Below are 20,107 nucleotides of genomic sequence, written 5' to 3'. Positions count from 1 at the left end.
TGATGTTATGGGAGAACTGTCTCTTTCCCTCCAAATTCATTGTTGAAGCCTAACCCCTAGTAATTTAGAATGTGACTTATTTGGAGATAGGGCCTTTAAAGAGAAGATTAAGTTAAATTGAGGCCATTAGGGTGAGGCCCTAATCCATTATGACTGCTGTCTTTATAAGAGGAAGAGATTAGGACACACACATGCAAATGCCCCAAAGAAAGACCATATGAACCTGCAGCAAGAAGGCAGCTATCTGCGAGGCAAAGAGAAAGGCCTCAGAAGAAACATAACTTCCTGACACTCTGATCATGGACTCCTGTGGGAAAATAAATTTCTATTGTTTAAGCCACTAGTCGTGGTATTTTGTTATGGCAGCCCTAGCACACTAATACAGATAGGTAGGTATAATAGAAATACAGATGGGTATATAGAAAACTACACGAATGAAAAATGAGGCTATTATTAACTTCAGAAAAAAACAAAAAGTTGTACACTAATTGAAATGCAATCATCATACAATAGGGGTCTCAGCAGTGAATAATATTTACATAGTTATAGTAATGTAAAAATTGAATACTGATTTAATTTTATGGAAGGCAGGAAGGAGGGGAAGTGTGTATGTACACACACACACACACACACACACATACACGTGTGTTAAAAGAGCTAAGCTCTTCTCTTCCATTGTAGGAAGTTAAGAGTTAATGTCTATGAATAAAATAATAAAGAAATTGGTAAACAAATTAATAAAAATATAGAGATAAATTTCAGAGGAAAAGTGGAAGTAATTTAAAAATTGTTACCTCTGAAGAAGGGGGATAGTAAGGCGAAGGGAACTACTGCTTTTTAAAAATCTATATCTTGTTAACTAGTACCTGTAGTACTGTGAGAGAAATCAAATTTTAATTTCTAAAAGGAGGGAAAGAATTGATTTTTCATACTGGCAGGTACCATTACAAAGCACGTACGTGTATGTGACACAGCCCTCAAGGAACCTACAGGATTAGTTGGGGAGAGAAAATGCACACATGAAAAGACATAAGGAGTTCCGGGCAAGGAAGAGGTAAGTGCATATTGGGGTTCCTTCTCAGGGAAGCTTCTGGTGGAAGTGAGCCTTGGGCAATAGCATTCAGGGTAGATGTAGAAATGCAGAGGTGAGGGAAATGATATTCTCTGTATCAGTTTTTGGTGCCACTGTCTTCCTGACCCTCTAGATAAACTCTTGTTTCTCTGACCCCTACCATAACTACGGCTCTCACATCATGTACAAAGGGTGGCCAGATCACCTTGAACTTCACCTTCATTCAGAGATGTCGCCACCCTGTCCGAAAATGTCCTCCACCCCCATGCCATGACTGTCACTCTATCCCGCTTCATTTTCTTCATCGCTCTTACTTGGCAATGTATTATATATTTATTGTTTGCCTCCCCTGGTGGAATGTAAATTCCACAAAGGCAAGGATTTGGTCTACTTTGTGCCTAGGGCAGTGCTGGCTCAGAGAAACAGTCAATATATATACTTATTAAATAAATGTATGAATAAACAGCTTTATCTCCTCAGCCAGTCTTCCCAGGGGAAGACACATACTATGTCTCAAACTCTTATACACAGGGCTGAGAATGTACATTTCTTAATAGAGTCATTTACTGCCTTTATTCCAGGAAAAAAAATGTTTCATCCATTGAGTCCTCAGTTTCCCCATCTGTACAATGAGCCCTTCTGCCCCTCCAAGAACCGTGATACCATAGCCAATCGAAGCCCCATTATCTCCCCCTTAGAAACAAGATCCAAGTCACCCCATAGTCCCTCCTCCTTCCCCACTGCCCCATCCCATAGGGGAAACAACGCTGATGGTCAATGCTGCCTCCATACATTCCTGGATCTCCACGACCTCACTGGGATAGAGCTCCACCTCCAGGCGCCCATCGGCCTGGTTCTTGTCCAGCCAGCGGTTGGCGGGGAAGGTGTACTGCTTGCCTTGGCGGGGCACGCGGATCTGGACGCTGCCGAGGAACCAGCTGGTGTGCATGCCCGTGCTGTCATGCCCAATCACCAGCCGACTGATCTGGAGGGAAACCCAGGGTGCGAGTGAGCGAAGAGCTGGTGTGTAGAAACCTCTATACCTCCATCCCTACCCACTCTGCACCCTCCCCCTCAAACAACACTGGTACAAATTGCTGTCCTCAACCCAGACCTTCAGTTCCGCAGAAGAGAGGGGCTCAGCAGGAGGAGGCTGGGTCTCAGTCTTGTCTACCACCAGCCCGCTGGGGGACTAGGGGACCACTTTTCCTGCCTGGAGCCTCCGTTCCCTCCTCTTAAGAGCAGCTCACCTCTCGGGGAAGTTGTGAGAGGCAAGCGGGGGCAAGTGGGTGTGGCATGAACTTTGAAAGCGCCAGCATGTACTTGGGTAGTGGCCATACAAGAAAGCAAACATTCAAAACATTAACCATTTGCTTCCGATTAGCCATGTTATTGATTTGGCTTTGTTTGGTTTTAAAACAATACACTATTGAACATATTTTCTGCATTTCTTCTTTGACATACCTCTCTAGAGGTGACAGGATAGGTAGACAACCTCTCAGGACAGCCTCTCTGTGGTTCTATGCTCAACCCCTCCTCTCACTCTGGGCCCCGAGGATCATCCATCTCTTTCCAGTAACACTCAACAGTCCGCTTGCTTTGCTATTTTACATTTTAACATCTTTACATTTAACATAGATGACTGCGTAGATCATCGTGTTACCATCCTTATGAGTAGTTGGTTCTTCAGTGTTAAAACCGCTTTAGTGCTTTTTTGAAACGCTGTTTGCAGGGCAATTCTAACATTAGGTGGAATTATCAAATAGCCTTTGAGATCCCCGCCAAGCCTCCCCCAGATTCTCTCTGTGATGGTTTGGAGAGGAAATGCTAGCCATGAGTCTGGGGTCAGAAGGCTAGTTCTAGAGAACTGTCCCTCCAAGCCCTGTTTTTGCTCTTACGAGTACGAAGTGCCTCTTTGAGCTGATAACGAAAACCACCATCATAACTGAATGCCTGTAGCCTGGGTCCCCTGGAATTGGAGGAAGGAAACCAGCTTTGTTTACAAAGCCCGACAGCCTTTCGGGTGGGTGCCAAGGGTCACAGGAGGGCTTCACTGTCTGTGGTGCTGGGACAGTGACGGGACCAGCTGGATGAGTAAAGACGGGACGAGTGTCTTCTACCTGACCCAACGGGAAGCTCCTTAAGGACAGAACTCCTTAAGTTCTTTCAATTCCAGAACACCTGCACCTCCCTGGAGCAACAGTTCAGTCAACAGCAGCTAGTGTTGGCTGCGCACTTACTGTGGGCAGGGGGGTGTTAGAACATAGTTAATGCTACCAACAATCCCCTTAGCATCCCCCGTTGTTATGAATGAATGACGCAACAGCTGCCAGGCTGACCCTCCCAACCTCGCAGCCACACTGCTTGCTGGGGGGGTTCAGAAATACGAGGAAGGGCCTCAAACACCATTCCCGTCCCCCTGAGATGTCTCGTCTATCTGCTGGCTGTTGCCAGAAATCCTCAGTAAAGGGATCAGCATTTCACTCTATGGTTATTAATTCAGTGGAAAATGTAAATATATTTTAATGAAGGAAAACCTTGATTTAAGCTCATTACCATCGAGGGATAAAAAGGACTGACATGAGATCTTTCCCCAAGAGCACTTTCATGGAGTACCTGAAATAGGGTGAGGCTCAGAGAGAGGGGAAAGGAAGTGCAGGAAAGTAAGGTTGTAGACGGAGGGCTTGTCAGCATCCCGGTTCCTGCTAGCCACACCGTGAGAAGGGCAGGTGGTAACAGGAACCCAGCTCAGAAATTTCTAGAAAAGTTTCCCATACTGTGGTCCAGGGTGTCAGATCTGTGCTTTTCCAGATGAAGAGCTCAGACTGCTAGCAGCAGGGCCACCTGGGGCCTTGACAGAGGGAGACTGTCAGGTGCCATCTTCAAAGGCAGAATCTCTCCAGTGTTGCTCGGGGTGCACACTGAAACAAGTCTCCTGAGAAGAACTCAGATGCACACTCGGGTTTGGAAATGGGAAGTATTTTCAGCCCCACTTTTCTTCCCTGCATTCCAGTGTCCCCTTCTTCAGTGTCTGGGACCCAGCTACACTGGTCTTGGCTACGTAGGTAAAGGAAATGTTGGGACTACAGACACCAAAAATAGACATGCCATCCCTAAAGGGACTGTGGAAGCTTACCCACTGTTGACTTATCTTCTGCTGCTCTGGGTCATAGCTGGAAAACAACATACCTCACCTATCCCCAAGTGGGCATTTTTTCCCTTCAAAATGGGTTCACCTGTGTGCATGTGAGGGCATATACGTGTGTGATGTGTGTGCATGTGGGTGTGGGTGTGATGTGTAAGTGCATGTGCATGTGAGTGGGTGTGTGCACCCACATATGGATATATGCGGGGTGAGTGAGACCGTGTTTCGTGGTCTTGGGAAGGAGACTTACAGTACCAATATTCAGGGTCTCGAGGGTGAACTCATCCACCCGGGCACGCTCAAAATAGTCTTGCAGATTGTTGTCGGAGACCAGGAGAACTTGCTTGATGGTGTCAGATTTATCCCCGTAGAGCTTGATGTAGACCCTGGAGTCTGTGCTGGCCCCAGAGACATCACCTGTCTTCAAGCTGATGTGGTAGCGGAAGTCTAGGCAGTCCAAGGTGGGAGAGAGGGAGGAAGGGGTTAGCGCAGGGCGTGTGGGAAGGGCTGGAGCAGGAGGGTGGTCTGCAGCCAGGGTGGGACACTGGGCTAGGGGTCAGCAGCTGAGCCCTTGCTCTAAGTAGCCCTGTGATGGGGCAGGGCTCCCTTCATCTCTGTCGGCTCCTCTCATTGACAACACTGGGATGCTAATCTCTGCTTGGCCTGCCCACGAGGTGTGAGCACGCCGAGAACAGGAAAGCATTCAAAGAACCCTGAGTGCAAGAGACTTGAAGGACCTAAGGCAACCACCTTGTCCAGTTTCTCATCTGATGGATGAGGAAATGGAGGCAGAGGAGCATCGAGCCTGGCAGACAGTGTTTAAAGCGTTTTATGCGCAGTGTTGTTTCTAAGTATTCTGATCTCGGCTTTACAAGCGAGGGATCACAGCCTTAGAAGGGAACATGTTTGGCTCAAGGTGTCAACAGTTCGGGAGGAGCCAGCCAGGAGTGAAAGTCTAATGTGGACTTAAAGCCCCATCATGAAATAGGGCACCATGCCGATGGTGCTCCATTTTAACACCCAGAAAGGTCTGCGCCGTCTGTGCCTAAGGGAGGATAAAAATGTCTGTTTGGCTAGTGTTACTGCCTCTGTTGCTCGTATTGACAGTCAACGCCACGATGAGACTGTGCACACAAGCCCAGACAGCGGAGAAAACTCCAGATCCTCCCTCAGAGCCTCTTCCTCTCCATCCTCCCCATTGCTGCCCCGGGGGGAATGAAATAAAGAGCTCATGCTCGTTCCAAGGGCTGGCTTCCGTGCAGCAAGGGGAGGGTGCCTCTCTCACCAGGGGCACACCCGCCACCCGGCCATCAGGACGACTCACTCTTCAGTGCTGCATTGCTGTCACTGGGCAGCAACTCTCGGACCAGTTGACCGTCTTCCTTATCCTTGTCCAGCCACCTGGGAGGCAGACAAGGGGCTGTTAGCTCTTGGAGTGGCCGACGGCCACCCATCATGCTGCTCCCGCAGAGTAACCAGGGAGGTCAGAACTGTACGTTCAGCAGAGGAAAAGACTGTACAGGAGCTGAGAACAAAGGGTCACCGCCCAGACTGGGGAGGGAGGGCCGCCCTGAGGAGGTGATACGGGCTGAGGCTGGAAGGGTGACAAGGAGTTGGCTGGGAGAAGAGAGAGGTGCCTTCCTGAGGGAACAGCATATGCTGGGATGGAGCAGAGCCTCCAGGAGCTGAATGAAGGCCACTGGGGATGGAAGGCCGTGAGGGAAAGGGTAGCTAGCTTTCGGGGAAATGAGAAGGATCACAGGATATAGGACCCTTGGCAATCACGGTAAAGAGTTCATCTTGAAAGCCAAGAACGCCGGAGTCACTGTTATCAGCAAAAACAACCACCTCTTTTTGGGAGAGCCTAATGTGTGCACGGCGCTGTGCTGAGGGCTCTGGGGAGGGGGAGAAGGCAGAAAAGATACACTGACATCAGTAAGACACTGCTCAGCCCCTAGAGAACGTACGGTCTAGTTAAGAAGAGAGGATAGACTAGGGGCGCCTGGGCGGCTCAGTCCGCTAAGCAGCCAACTCTTGATTTCCGCTCAGGTCATGATCTCAGGGTTGGGAGATGGAGGCTCGCAATGAGCTCCACGCTCAGCACGGAGTCTGTTTGAGATTCTCTCTCCCTCCCCCTTTGCCCCTCCCCACCCTCATGCACGCGCTGTCTCTCTTAATTAAAAGAAAAAGAAGATAGGAGAGACTTGCCAGGGCACTGAAGTCCAGGACAAGGATGACTGTTGGCCCAAAGTAAGTGCAACAGGAATTTAGAGAAATGAGAACAGTTTGTGGGAAGGGGCTTACTGAGTCCTCAAGGAGGAACGAGATTTGCCAACAAGGAGAAGCTGGGTCTGGACCCTACAGGGCTGGGTTTGATGGCCGTGACTCGTCTATTCCTCAGAGTGGGCCATGGCCCCAGCTCTCTGCGGGCCATCCACCTGGGGGCAACACATCGGACTGGCTCACCCGAAAACTCCATCCCCACCGAGCATGGGGATGCAGCCAGAGACATCAGACGGCCGTGCAAGCAGAGATGCCCAGGCCCCAGTACTCCCGAGGGTCTGTGATGCAGGTCACGGCAGTAGAAGAGACACCCTCAATGTTCTCCAGCACCCTGGGGAAGCCAAGGTGCTCACCTCTGGACCAGCGTCTCCCAATCTGCTTCTGCATTGGAGCTCGGCTTGGCAACCCAGCCCGATTATACTCCTGGCAGGGAGGTGCCTCCTGGCCACAGAACCCATCAAAGGAAACCAAGGCATCGCCTTCTCTCCAGCCCCCGACATGGAGCTCAGGCCTCCTTAAACCACAGTCCCTCTGCCAGTATACCCCACCCAAGGGTAGGATCCGCATCCCTTCTCTCTCGCCCTCCCTCCCCAAGCACGTGATCTCCTATTCCCACAGGATATTGCTGCCTGCTGGCGATTAGCTTGCACAAAATGTTAGTCGGCAGCTAAGTGATTACACTGCTCATGGGCTTTAGTGCTGTGAGTCTCAACACCTAAATCATCTGGGATTCCAAGACATGAAGATGCAATTGCAGAATTCTTGGCACTGACAATGAAGGGGAAAGGAAAGATAGTTGAGAGCAGGGACTACTGCCTCAAGTCCCTCCAACAAACCCTTTAGGAGCCCCGCCCCCGTCCCGTGGAGGTCACCCGGCATCCCCAGACAGAGACTGCCGAGAAGTCACTCACAGGGATGGGAAGGGTGGAAGCCAGCAGGCCTGCGGCCATGGGGAAACCCCCGCGCCCTCCTGCCACTCTCCACCACTCACCCATCCCCAGGCCCGCCCCAGCAGTAAAGGGACACCGTGGCTTGTCATTTTAACTTCCAACTGAAGGGTATTAATAGATATTTCCAAATATAGTCATTTTCTTTCAGCTTCATACATTTGGACCCGGGTTCAGCGTGAGATGCTACTAAATGGGTGAGCCCCTCTGCTGGTGATTTTATTGCTCTTTCCCTGAGCTCACAAGAAATGTGTAAGTATGCACACACGTGTGCACACAACACACAGCTGCCAGAGAAAACGCTTACACCACCTGACCCTGGCAGAGAATTTGATAAAGAGGCCCATGTGTTCTGCCCCCCCTCCACCCCCCGGCAGTTAACACACAGCTCAGGTGAAAAAGCAGCAGCGTGGGAGAGCAGGCTCTACCTCCAGGTGCTTCAAAGGCCTCCCGGGTTCCCAGTCGGTAAATGCCACCCCCACACGCCTCAGCAAGGTACAGGAATTCATTTTCTTAAAAAGGCATGAACGCTTTAAGTGTCTGGGGGCAGGGAGGACTCCAGGGTGTTTGGGGGCCTTGGCTCGCCTTCTGCCCTGCAATCGGCATCACCTCTGTCATGGGCAGACTCGGCTCCTTTCAGAATGCAACCCCATATCACCCTCGCCATCACTTGTAGGACACATGCTGGTCGGGAAGGCGCAGAAGACCAGAGAAGTTAAGAAATTTGCCCAAAGCCACACAGCAGGCGGGTGGCTAGACTCCTGGTCCCACACTCGCCCTGCACCAGGCATGTAGCAATGCAGGCAGTGTGGACACACCGACTTTTTCCTCATCCCCTTTCCAGGTTCCCTGTCCTCCTACTGACCCCGTCTCAGGGCTCGGTCCTCACAATTCTTCATCCACACTCTCCCTGAAGGATCCCATCCATTTCCCTGACTTTAAATTCCATCGCTACGCTCTCATATCCTGGAGCTATTTCTCAAGGCCTGACTCTGCCTACTCGACTCACAAGCCCCTCAAACCTAATATGCCCCAGCTAAACCTCTAGAGTCCAGCCCAGCCCCACCCTCAAGCCTTCCCCCCCAGGCTCCTGGCTTCAGCAAAGGGAGCATGACTTCTGCCCACCTACCAAAGGCAGAGACCTGGGTCTCCAATTGCCCTCTCTCTTGTGGGCACATCCCATGAGCTCTATCTCCAGGACCTGTCTCTGGCGTAGCCCCTTCCCCCTACCTCCACTGCCACTACCTAGGGCAAGCTGCCATGTTACGGACTTAAATGTGTCCCCTACAAATGATGTATTAAAGCCTTAAGCCCCAGTACCTCAGAATGTGACCTTCTTTGGAAATAGTGTCCTTACAGAGGTAATCAAGTTAAAATGAGGTCCTTAGGGTTGGCCTTAATCCCAAATGACTGGTGTCCTCATAAAAAAGGGAAATGTGAACACGGAGACAGACATGTACAGAGGGAAGATGATGTGAAGACCCAGGGAGAAGATGACCATCTACATGCCAAGAATGCCTGTGACCACCAGAAGCCGAGAGGCACGGGGCAGATCTCATTCAGAGGGAACACGGCCCTGCAGACGCCTTGGACTTGGACTTCTGGCCTCCAGAACTATGAGACAGTAATTCTGTTGTTTAAGACACTCAGTCCGTAGCGTGCTCTCACAGCAGCCTAGCAAACTAATACGTGCCATCGCGGGCCCTGCAAAGCCTCCCACCAGGCTCCGTTTCTCCTCTGGATCCCCCATAGCCTGCCCTCCACCCAGAAGCCAGAGGGAACTTCCTCAGATGGACGTTCCTTGCCCAAAGCCACATAGTGGCTGCCTGTCCCTGCCTGACACTAGCCTCTGTCCACCGCTGACCTCACCTGGTGGCCTTCTCTTTTGTCCACCTGCTTTGGTCTCAGTTAAGTTCTAGAACCCTCAAGCTCTTTCCCCAGCACTTTCCTTTCTATCCCTTAGGAAGTCAGCCCAACTGCCCCCTCTGCAGACAGAACTTACCCACCTCCTCCATCTCTAACCAGCCCACCTCAGTGTGGCCGCTCCCACTGGCTCTGCGCCATCGTGTGTTTCCTTCATCCTGTACCTCAGAGTTCGTAAGTATGGCTTTCTCTGTTTAGTTCCTTGCTTATTGCTTAGTTCCCCTTTCGGCTATACACTTCATGAGGTCGGGGAGCAAGTGCATAGTAAGTGCTTAATAAATCTCTTTCGAGGGACGCCTGGGTGGCTCAGTCGGTTAAGCGTCTGCCTTTGGCTTAGGTCATGATCCCAGCATCCTGGGATCGAATCCCACATCGGGCTCCTTGCTGAGCAAGGAGCCTGCTTCTCCCTCTGCCTGCCTCTGCCTCTCTCTCTCTGATAAAAAAAAAAAAAAATCTCTTTCGAGTGGATGGGGATAAAGCTGCTCCACCTGGCATCCCAGCTGGGCAGCCTCCCGGCCCAGTGCGGGGGGGGAGGGGGGGAGAAATGAATCAGTGATGGACCTGGAGAGAGACCAGAACTCTCCCACCTCATCTTTCATCCTCACGTGCCAGGCAGCCCCCTACCAGCCTCAGCATGAGCCTCCTCCTCGGTCCTGTGCCTCATGCCACTTCTCCAACCTGGATGACCCACCCTCCCTTCTCACCATCGACCCCCCCCCCGATCATTCCTGGCCCAGATCTAGTTCTACCTGTTTCTAGAAGCCTTCCTCAGCCTTCTCAGCCTTTACTCTGAGCCTCTTTCTGTCCATTAGTGCCACTTACTTAGAGCTACCGGAGTCATTATTTATCTTTTTGATATAATCCCTTATAATACTAACAGTGGCTAGACTTTGAAGACTGTAGAGACCTTTGTGATGGACAAAAATGTTTCATAATTATTGTCCCAGTGGCCTTCCATGGCTGGGAAACTACTCCTCCTGGACTTGTGGGGGTGGTAAGCAATTCGGCTGTAGCAAATACGTCTGAGTGAACATGAATGCACACGAGTGCATTTGTGTGCATGGTTAGAGAAAAAGGAACATATTCACCGCGGGGCTGTTGGGCAGCTTGCCCCCACCCACTCCAAGGAAGACTGTCTTTAGCACAGCCACCCTCAGGAAGCCTGGGCCAGCCCTAATGAAGGGAGCTTGGACATGCAGCACCTTGTTGATGGGTGCAGGCTGAGTCCTTCGCAGAGCCCCAACCTAAGCAGACTGCGTGCACTTCCCAGATGTTGCCACAGGTGAATGTGAATGGCCAGCTTGACGGTGCAAAAAAAAAAAAAAAATTGATATTGCTCCTTGTTCTAAAAACCTCTGTCAGTAACTTCTAGAGTCAATGGTACCCCAAACTGGTTATGAAAGAAACCCAAATGTTTAAGAAGAAAGAGAAACGAAACTTTACCTCACTAGCAAGCTGGGGAAAGGGAATGAAAACAAAGTAAGGTATCTTGAGAAGACATTCACAGGGACAGATGTGGTTGAAGGCCCATTCAAATTGGAAAAAAAAAAAAAAACACCTTTGACTCAAAAGTTGAATTCAGTGGGTAACTAATAATCTGAGGGAACTCCGTTAAATTCTGAAATTGTCATACTGTATCTTTAAAAAGTAACAACACTCTGGTACTTAAATAGACACCCCAGCGGTGCCCTGGGACACCAGACACCAGTGGCTCATCACCTGCAGGTGCGGTGGGGACATGAGTCTAAGCACCAGCAGCAGGGGCCACCTCTTCCTGCCCTGGTTCCATCCTTAAGCCACGACTGTGCTCCCTGGTCTGTGGTAGCAGGCAGGGCTGAGTCTCCCCAAAGCCAGGGCCCGGGGCCGAAGCTGGAGAACACAGAGAGCAGCAGGACCACGCACCTGAGACACGGGAACTCCACGTTGTCGCTCTCGGGCTGCCCCTCTTCTCTCACCAGCACCCGCTCCAGGAACCAGCCGCTTCCCCCGCCTTTGCCGTCATGCCTGATCCTCACCCGCCTCACCTTCCGCATGGTGACCGACTCAATGGTGAACTCGTCGGCCTTCAGAGAGGAAGACCGCAAGGTCACTTGGACGGTGGCTCCCTTGGGGACCCAAACACCAAGGGGAGACACAGGCCCAGAAATCAGAAGAGCCGGGGCTGATGGGTTGGGCTACTGATCTTTCACAGGTGGGTTGGGGGATACCTAGAAAGAACAGGTCTAACCCCTCCTCCAACTGCTCCCACTGGGAAGTCATCCTATGTCAAGTTTCCAACAAGGGAGGGCTTTATTTTCTGGTTAAACAATGGCCATTCCCTACGATCTCCTTCTAAAAGGCAGATGTCCCAGGAGGAGGAACATGATAAGCTGTTACCAGGCACTAACCATATATCATCAATTCATTCCTTGGCTAAACAACTCGGGCTCCTGCTACCGAAGGATACCCCTCTTGAGGCATGGCTAGGACTGACCTGGGAGGGGGGACCAGTGGTCTCGCTAATTGCACAGTTTTGCCTGCCAGTGGGGCAGCAGAAGTGCAGTAGGGGCTGGAGAGTTGCTAAGCCTACATGAGCACACCTGGGAGCCTCCAGGAACAGGAACATAAAGGTGGGATTGATGGACAAAGGAGTCAGAAGAGGTAGAAGAGTAGGAAAGGGTGAGTGTGGGTGGGAGGGAGAGAGGAAACCTATAAATCTATGTGAAGTTGCCCCCTCTGTCCCTCCCCAAATGAACCTCGGTCCACCCACAACACTCAGATTATTTTTACCACCATAGCCTTCTTGTGTCTGGGACCCCAAGGACTGGGCCAGCCTGGAGTGGCCTCAGAGAGAGGCCTCCACTCGATTTCCAAGGCTCGCCCTGCCCTCGCCGAGGATGGGGCAGCAGAGGTGGGGAGAGAGCCAAGGCTTGTGGTAGGTCAGTCCGCAAATCCGCTTCACCTGGTAAGCGCCTTGGGCCTCATTTGATTGCAACAACAACTCTACTGAGCACCTACTCTGTGATGTAGGCCAGGCGGTACATCTGCATCCTTAATCTTCACATCGGCTGGCCACAGGTGGGCATCTCTTCCCCATTTTAGATGTGGGGAAACTGAGGCTGGGAGAATGGACCAACTGGCCCCACACTGGGTTTGCCCCCAGATCTGCCTGACAGTTTCCCCATTGCCCCACACAGCCTCCCCAGGAAACCCATTTGACAGGTGGGGAAATGAAGGGGAGCACCCAGCACATCTGTGAAGAGGCTAGGGGCAGAACCCAGCTCTTCCAGTCCCGTATTTAGTGTCTTTCTTGGTTTCTCCTTCAAAAAGGAAATGGAGAAAATGCCCCCAGTGTCACGTCTAGCGGAGAAGGCCAAGTTCCCAGCTTTCTACTAGCCTGGGTCCTCCAGTCCTCAAGCCAAGGTGCCCAGCATCCCTCCCTGCCTGGTGCCGCTCCTACCCCCAAATGTCTTCCTGTTCTGCCCCCTTCTCAAAGCTTATGGGTGGGGAGGGGACCATGACCCACCAGGTCCCAGCTGGATCGTCCCAGGAGCCTAGAGGGTGTCATGCATGTTAGTTCGCTGTTCCCCTAAGTACGCCTCTCTGATGGCCGGGGCACCCATATCAGCTTCAGCAGAGCAGGGAAGAACAGGGGAAGGGGACCTGGGGCCAGGGCGTGGGGGTGGGTAGGGACGGGGCATGGCTGTACTCACACTGCCCTTCTCAAACAGGTCGGTGTTATTCCTGCAGTTGTACAGCAGCCGCTCGCCTGTGTCCCCCACGTCGCCATAAAGGCAGAGGTAGACATTGGCATCGGTTCCTGCGCCTTCGAGTTCTCCGGTGCACACGGTCACCCGGTACCGGGCCACTGTCAGGGAGAGAAAGGGACACAGGCTCACCGGCCCCGCCCCCCCCAATCCTAGCACTGGTCCTGCTGCTCCTGCCTCTAAGCGCTGCTCCCCGCCCCCCGCCCAGGTCTCGCCTGGGCTGCCCTTGCGGCCTCCCTGGCTATGCAAACCCCATCCCACCCAGTCAAAGGTCAGCTCACCTGCAGGTCCGTCTTCCCAGACAAACCAGAGGTTCCCAGGCCTAGTCAAGCATCAGAATCCCCTGGGAAATTCTTGTAAGAATGCAGATTCCCGTGTCCCACCGAGACTTCTCTAATTTTAGTTTCCAGAGGTAGGATCCCTAAAACTGCTTTGTTTATATGCTCCCCCAGGACACTCCGAGGGGGTTGGCAGTGTTTGGGGACCACAGGTCTGACTCAAACATTTTGACCCTTGATTCCATCCAGCCCAGCAGACTCTTTTGCCTCGGGTTGTTCTCCAACTCATGTGTCCTGTGTTCTCAAGTAAGATAGCTTTTTTTTGTGAGCCAGAACTGAGCCCCCCTTTGCTTCAGAATGGAAAGGCACAAAATGCCCCTCCCACTGTGGGAGGGGCAGCAGCTTCTTTCCCTATTGAAAATGTACCTTGGAGGAGGTAGACCTGCATGCCTGCACATCAGAGCCTTCCTTCTCACTTCGAATAAGCTAGAAAGTGAAATTCATTCATTCATTCATTCACTCACTCACTCATTCATTTTCCCTATATGTACTGACTGAAGCCCAGTAGGTGCTAGGCACCATTATAGGACCGGGATTCAGCAGTGAGCAAGACAGACAGACCCGTGCCCCCATGGAGCTTCCATCAGAGGTGAGAATAGATGGCTGGAGAGGAGAGACGGACAGTAAAATCATAACAAATTATGAACAGGAAAATTTCTGAGCTATGTCTGCAACAGAGATTACATAGGAGAGGGGTTCCCCAGAATGGGATGGAAGTGGAGGCAGGGAATATGGTGAGGGAGTAAAAAGGATTCAGAGAGGCAGAAAAGCTTGCAGCAAGAAGTTGACGTCTGGTAAAATGCCACTGATAAGGAGCCAGCCACCGGAAAGTCTGAGAGAAGAGGGTGCGAGTAAGTGCGGGAAGACCCAGCGTAGGGATGAGCAGCGAATATTCCAGGAGCAGAGAGAAGGCCAGTATGGCTTGGGTGAAGGAGGATTAGATGAAGTCCTGAAGTGGACCAAGGCCAGCATGGTGGGGGGGCAGCGTGTATGTGACAGGCCAAGGTAAGAAGTGTGACTTCCTTTGGTTGGTTGTTTTTTTTAATACAATGGGAAGCCACTGGAGGGCTTTAAGCAAGAAGTAACCTGATCTGATTTATGGGGTTTTTTAATAATTTTTTATTGTTATGTTAATCACCATACATGACATCATTAGTTTTTGATGTAGTGTTCCATGATTCATTGTTCGTGCATAACACCCAGTGCTCCACGCAGAATGTGCCCTCTTTAATACTATTCACTAGGCTAACCCATCCCCCCACCCCCCTCCCCTTGATCTGATTTATGTTTTAAAGAGCACTCTGGCTGCCATGTGGAGAACTGACTGTAGGGGAAGAAGGAGTGAATCAGAGAGGCCAGTTAGGAGAATAATTACAGTTGTCTAGAAAAGACAGGAAGGTGTCTAGGACTGGGGGTGCGGTGGAGATGGAGAGAAGCCAGGAGATTAGAGATATATTTTTGAGGTAGAACCAACAGTCCTTGGTGATGGATCGGATAAGTAATTGAGAGAAAGAGGAATCATGGATGACTCCTAGGTTTTGGCTTGGGTAACCAGGTAGATAGTATTTCCAGTAAGAAGTAGGGATGCCTGAGGGAAGGATGGGTTTGGATATAGAAATCAATGGTTCTGTTTGTTCATTATAAATGTGTGCTGTCTATTAGAAGTTCATAAAGAGAGGCCGAGATGGCAGTTGAATATGTGTCTGGAGAGTCAGAACTATTGACATGACTTTGGTCATCACTGGCACATGGATTCTGTTGAAAGCTTTGGGACCAGATGAGGTCCTCCACAGAGAGGATTATAGAGGGACACAAACATTAGGGATCAAGCCCAGGAGAAGGTAGCAACTCAGATGAGAAGCAGCCAGTGAAGCAAGGGGAAAAGGCACTGCTGGACATGTCTCTGAAGCCAAGAGAAGGGAGGAATGATCGTCTGTAGCAAATGCCACAGAGGACAGAGAGTGGCCTTTGGTTTAGCTACATGGAAAGCACTGGTATCAAGGACAAGAGTAGTCTTAGTGAAATTATGGGGGAGGGAAAGAAGCCCTATAGCAAGAGTCTGAGTACAGAATAGGAGGTGAGAAAGTAGATATAGTACTTGGATGCCTGGATGTAATTCCTTCAATTAGTCTGTTGTGAAGAGGAATACAAAAGAGAAATAATAGCTGGAGTGGGGTATAAGTTTAGAGAAGTTTTATTTTAAAATGTTTAAGATGTGAGATACTACATTGTTATACTAAATGGGAATGATCCTGTAGAGAAAAAGAAAATGATAATGCAGGAGAGAAGAACTAGTGAAGTTCTTTGGAGAGGAAAAAGAAGAATGACCAGAGCATAAATAGAGGACTAGCTTTTCTAGGATTCCAGAAACTACAACTATAGAGACTGGAGGGAGGGCAGAGGTGTGGCCACAAAGGCAGTGATCGGTTGTAGGACAGCCGTGAGTACAAATTGAGATATACTCAGTCATGAATTTAAAATGAGACCAGTCTACAGGGCTGCATGTTTTCCTACAGCAAGTCCACAATAACTAAATAGGTCATTTGTTGGCTTTACCTAGGATAGGGTTTATCCAAGCAAGGATGATAGAGAGATATAAGGGCAGAAAAGGTATGGGCATGTTTAGAGGTAGACTGTAATGGTGGCCCAGGCAATCTGAGCCAGGTTTGGTTTGAGAAAACTGAGTATAAGAAGAAAGTGATAATAAAATCAGTGGATTATAGGTCTTGATGAAGTTGAAAAATGTTAGGGTGGGAAAGGCAAAACTATGGGGCCAGTAAAATGATCAATGGTTGCCAGGGTTTGGGTAGGGGAGGAGGGAAAGATAAATAGGCAGAGCACAGAGGATTTTTTAGGGCAGTGAAGTTACTCTTCTAATACCATAATGGTGGATACATGTCATTATAAATTTGTCCAAACCCACAGAATGTACAATACCAAGAGTGCTCCGCAAGTAAACCATGAACTCAGGGTGCTAAGGATGTATCAGTGTAGGTTCATTAATTATAACAAATGTATCACTCTGGTAGGGGATGATGATAATGGAGAGGGCATGCATGTGTGGGGGAAGGGAGTATATGATAAATCTCTATACCTACCTCCCAATTTTGCTGTGAACCTAAAACTGCTCTAAAAAATAAAGTCGATTTTTAAAAATTAAGGAGATATTAAGATATTCTCAGATAAACAAAAAATGAAAAAATTCATTACTAATAGACCTGCCCTATAAGAAAAAGTTTATTTATTTATTTATTTATTTATTTATTTATTTATTTATTTATGTGAGGGAGAACTCGAGTGGGGGGAGGGGCTGAGGGAGAAGGAGGCTCTCCGCAGGGCTTGATCCTAAGACCCCAAGATCATGACCTAAGCTGAAGGCAGATGCTTAACCAACTGAGCCACCCAGGAACCCCACCCTACAAGAAAATTTAAAGGGAATCTTTCACATTAGACATTAGACAGCAACTTGAATTCACCCAAAGGAATAAGAGCACCAGTTAAAGTAATAACATAGTAAATATATAGACAGTATGGTATAATTTTTGTTTGTAATTATTTTCTTCTCATATTTTATATAAAAGACAACTGCATAAAGCAATAAATATAAAACACTGGTGACTTTATAATGTATACAGATGTAATTTGTATGACAGCATAGCACAAAGGAGGGGGAAGAGAATAAACCTATATTATAGGAACAAAGTTTTTGTATATTACTGAGATTAAGTTGATATTAATCTGAACTAGATTGTTACAAGTTAAGATATTAATTGTAATTCTCTGGTCAACCATTAAAAACTAACAAAAATATATATATTAAAAGAAACAAGAAAAATGGTATTCTAGGAAATATTTAACACAAAGGAAAGTGGTAATATAAAAATAGAGGGACAGAAAAAAAATATGAGACATAAAAAACAAATAGCAAAATGGCAGGCATAAATCCTGCCGTATCAATAATTACATTAACTATAAATGAACTAAATATCTCAATCAAAAGGCAGAGTGTGTGGTCATCCCGCAGAGACAGGGTGGTCCTTTCACCCCGTATTTGCTCAGATATCAAGGCTGATGATGCCATACATGTACCAAGAGTGAATATAAATAAGATGTATCATTCACATAATGAGGAGTTCCTGGGAGAGTATGGTAGGTTTCCAAGAAGGTACAAATATGGCTTGAGGCAGCAGGGAGGAGTGACTAGCTTGGGATTTTATGGTGATTAGGAGATAAGAGTTCCCTTGTGGGGGGTCAGGACTTGCATGGCTTGAACTTTCCCACCAGTGCTAAGAGAGGAAGCATCCAGTCTTATCAAATTGCCCAGATGTCAGGCAGAAAGTGGGAGGGGTAGTGTAGCTTGAAAGCTGTTAGCAGTCAAACACCAAAAAAAGTCACACTATTACACAGAGAGTGGCAAAATTGATAATGAATCTAACTATCCGCCGTATACAGAGATACACTGTAGATTCAAAGACATAAATAGGTTGAAAGTAAAAGAATGGCCACCAGAACTGACTATAACTGAATAGACTTATAACAAGTGTAAAGATTAAATCAGTAAAAAAAAAAAAAAAAAAACCTACTCACAAAGGAAAGCTCAGTCCTCAATGTCTTCACTGCTGAATTCTACCAAGCATTCAAAGAAGAATTAATACCAATTCTTCCCAAATTCTTCCAAAGCATAGGGGGGAATATTTCCAACTCATTTTATGGGGTCAGCATTACTCTAATACCAAACCAGACAGAGATATCACAAGAAAAGAAAATTACATATCTATCTCTTTTATGAATATGGATGCAAAAATCCTCAACAAAATACTAGTAAATCAAATCCAGCAACATAAAGAATTATACACCTTGACAAAGTAGAATTTATCCTAAGGATACAAGTTTTGAAAATCAGTTAATGTTATGTATCATATCAAGAGAATAAAAACAAATATGATTATTTCAATAGGTTCAGAAAACACATATGACAAAATCTAACACTCTTTCATGATACGAAAACCATCAACAAACTAGGAATAAAAGGGAACTTCATCAACCCATAAAGTCATCTATGAAATACCTACAGCCAACACATAATTAATGGTGACAGACTGGATGCTTCCCTTAAGATCAGAAACAAGACAAGGGTATCTGCTCTCACCATTTGTTTTCAACATGGTATTGGAGGTTTTCGCCAAAGCAGTTAGGCATCCAGATTGGAAAGGAAGAAGTAAAACTATCTCTGTGCATGGATGACATGATCTTATACACAGAAAATCATTAGGATTCCACTGAAAACTATCTGAACTAATACATGAGTTCAGCAAAGTTGTAGAGTATAAGATCAATATACCTGAATCATTGTATTTCTATTCTTTTGCAATAAACATTCTGAAAATGAAATTAATAAAACATCTCCATTCAAAAGAGCTTATTCTTAATCCTGACAAAGGACAGTTCTGCTCTTTCAGCTGTAACTATCAGGCAATTCCCAGAAGCAAACTGATGAGGGAATGTAGCAATCCCTTTGCCTGGAAATTCCAGTCCTGTTTGCTCAGGAGCGTTAAGGTTCATTTGGCTGGAAGTTCTCAGGACTCCTGATCTTCTCCAGGGGCTCCTCCCAGCCCACCAGCCATTGAGGCCCCAAACTCCTTCCTGGCAGGAAGTCTACAGACAATTAAAAATAATTGTATTGTTAGCCATCAGCAGTGAAAGACTTCAAACAGATGGGTAAGTACCAGAGCCTCTTGTACTTTAATTTAAAAATTACAGCTCAGCCTGATTAACAAGAAGCTCCTCTTTTCAGCAGTTGAGTCCAGTGGTCTCCTGCCCACTCATCAGTGGTGTGTAATCACTTCTGCTGCACACGCAGGGGAGAATGCAGATCACATGGCTTCTACCATCCCACAGAATTCCTGAGGAAGGGCAGGGTAGACATATATCACAAGCCGTGCGTATCTAGTCTGTGTCCCCGGTCCGTGTTAGTCAGTGAGGTCACTCCTCAAAGGCTCTTGATGTCAGACATGGCATTAATTGCTTCTTTGACTGGCCCTTGTTTTTTAAGTAAACCCAGAGCAACATAATTCAAAGTTAGAGAACTGTTTTTTTTTTAATTTATTTTTATCTATTTATTTGAGAGAGAGAGAAAGGGTGCATGCATGTGCGGGGTGGGGGGGGGTGGAAGAGCAGAGGGGAGGGAGAGAGATAAGCAGACTCTGTGCTGAGCACAGAGTCTGACATGGGGCTCAATTCCAGGCCCCCAAGATCATGACTTGAGCAGAAACAAAGAGCCAGACGCTTCACCAACTGAGCCACCCAGGTGCCCCAAGAATGGTTTTGAATTGGTTCTTATTTTATGTGAGTCTAACACTTTCCACTTAAGGGACTGCCAGATAGCCCTGCACATTATTCACTATACCCTGGTACCAACTGGGGAAGTGGGACTTGCCATTAGCTCTATTTACTGTTACAAAGAAGCATCCAGACCACAAAAGGAGATCCAAGTTCCTGTAGAGGTGAATGAGGACCTTCAAATTTCAAAAGAAATTTATGTGGGCCAGATAAAGCATCTGGGAGATAGAATCCAAGTTGACATGGGCTTGAAAGCACTGCCAAGGACCCCCCAGAAGACATCAAACTGCCATTAGAGCCAGGACAGACAGCCC

At 48.1% G+C, this 20,107-nt stretch overlaps 1 protein-coding gene across 2 annotated transcripts in view; it reads right to left on the bottom strand.

The window, feature by feature from the left end:
• LOXHD1 (lipoxygenase homology PLAT domains 1) overlaps window positions 1-20,107 on the bottom strand; it is a 149,374-nt gene that overhangs the window by 69,385 nt on the left and 59,882 nt on the right. For both annotated transcript variants that reach the window (XM_073897971.1, XM_025886803.2), the window contains exons 13-17: window positions 13,063-13,217; window positions 11,273-11,433; window positions 5,542-5,618; window positions 4,468-4,664; window positions 1,865-2,057 (exon numbers count right to left, since the gene is read on the bottom strand). In XM_073897971.1, the coding sequence (XP_073754072.1) occupies window positions 1,865-2,057; window positions 4,468-4,664; window positions 5,542-5,618; window positions 11,273-11,433; window positions 13,063-13,217 (783 nt within the window). The remainder of the gene's footprint in view (window positions 1-1,864; window positions 2,058-4,467; window positions 4,665-5,541; window positions 5,619-11,272; window positions 11,434-13,062; window positions 13,218-20,107) is intronic.

This window comes from Callorhinus ursinus, unplaced genomic scaffold (genome assembly GCF_003265705.2).
Source record: "Callorhinus ursinus isolate GAN/ISIS: 27379988/994484 unplaced genomic scaffold, GSC_fseal_2.0 scaffold11, whole genome shotgun sequence".
Lineage (NCBI taxonomy): Eukaryota > Metazoa > Chordata > Mammalia > Carnivora > Otariidae > Callorhinus > Callorhinus ursinus.
Note: the sequence above shows the minus strand (reverse complement) of the source record. Positions and strands in the feature narration are given on the sequence as shown.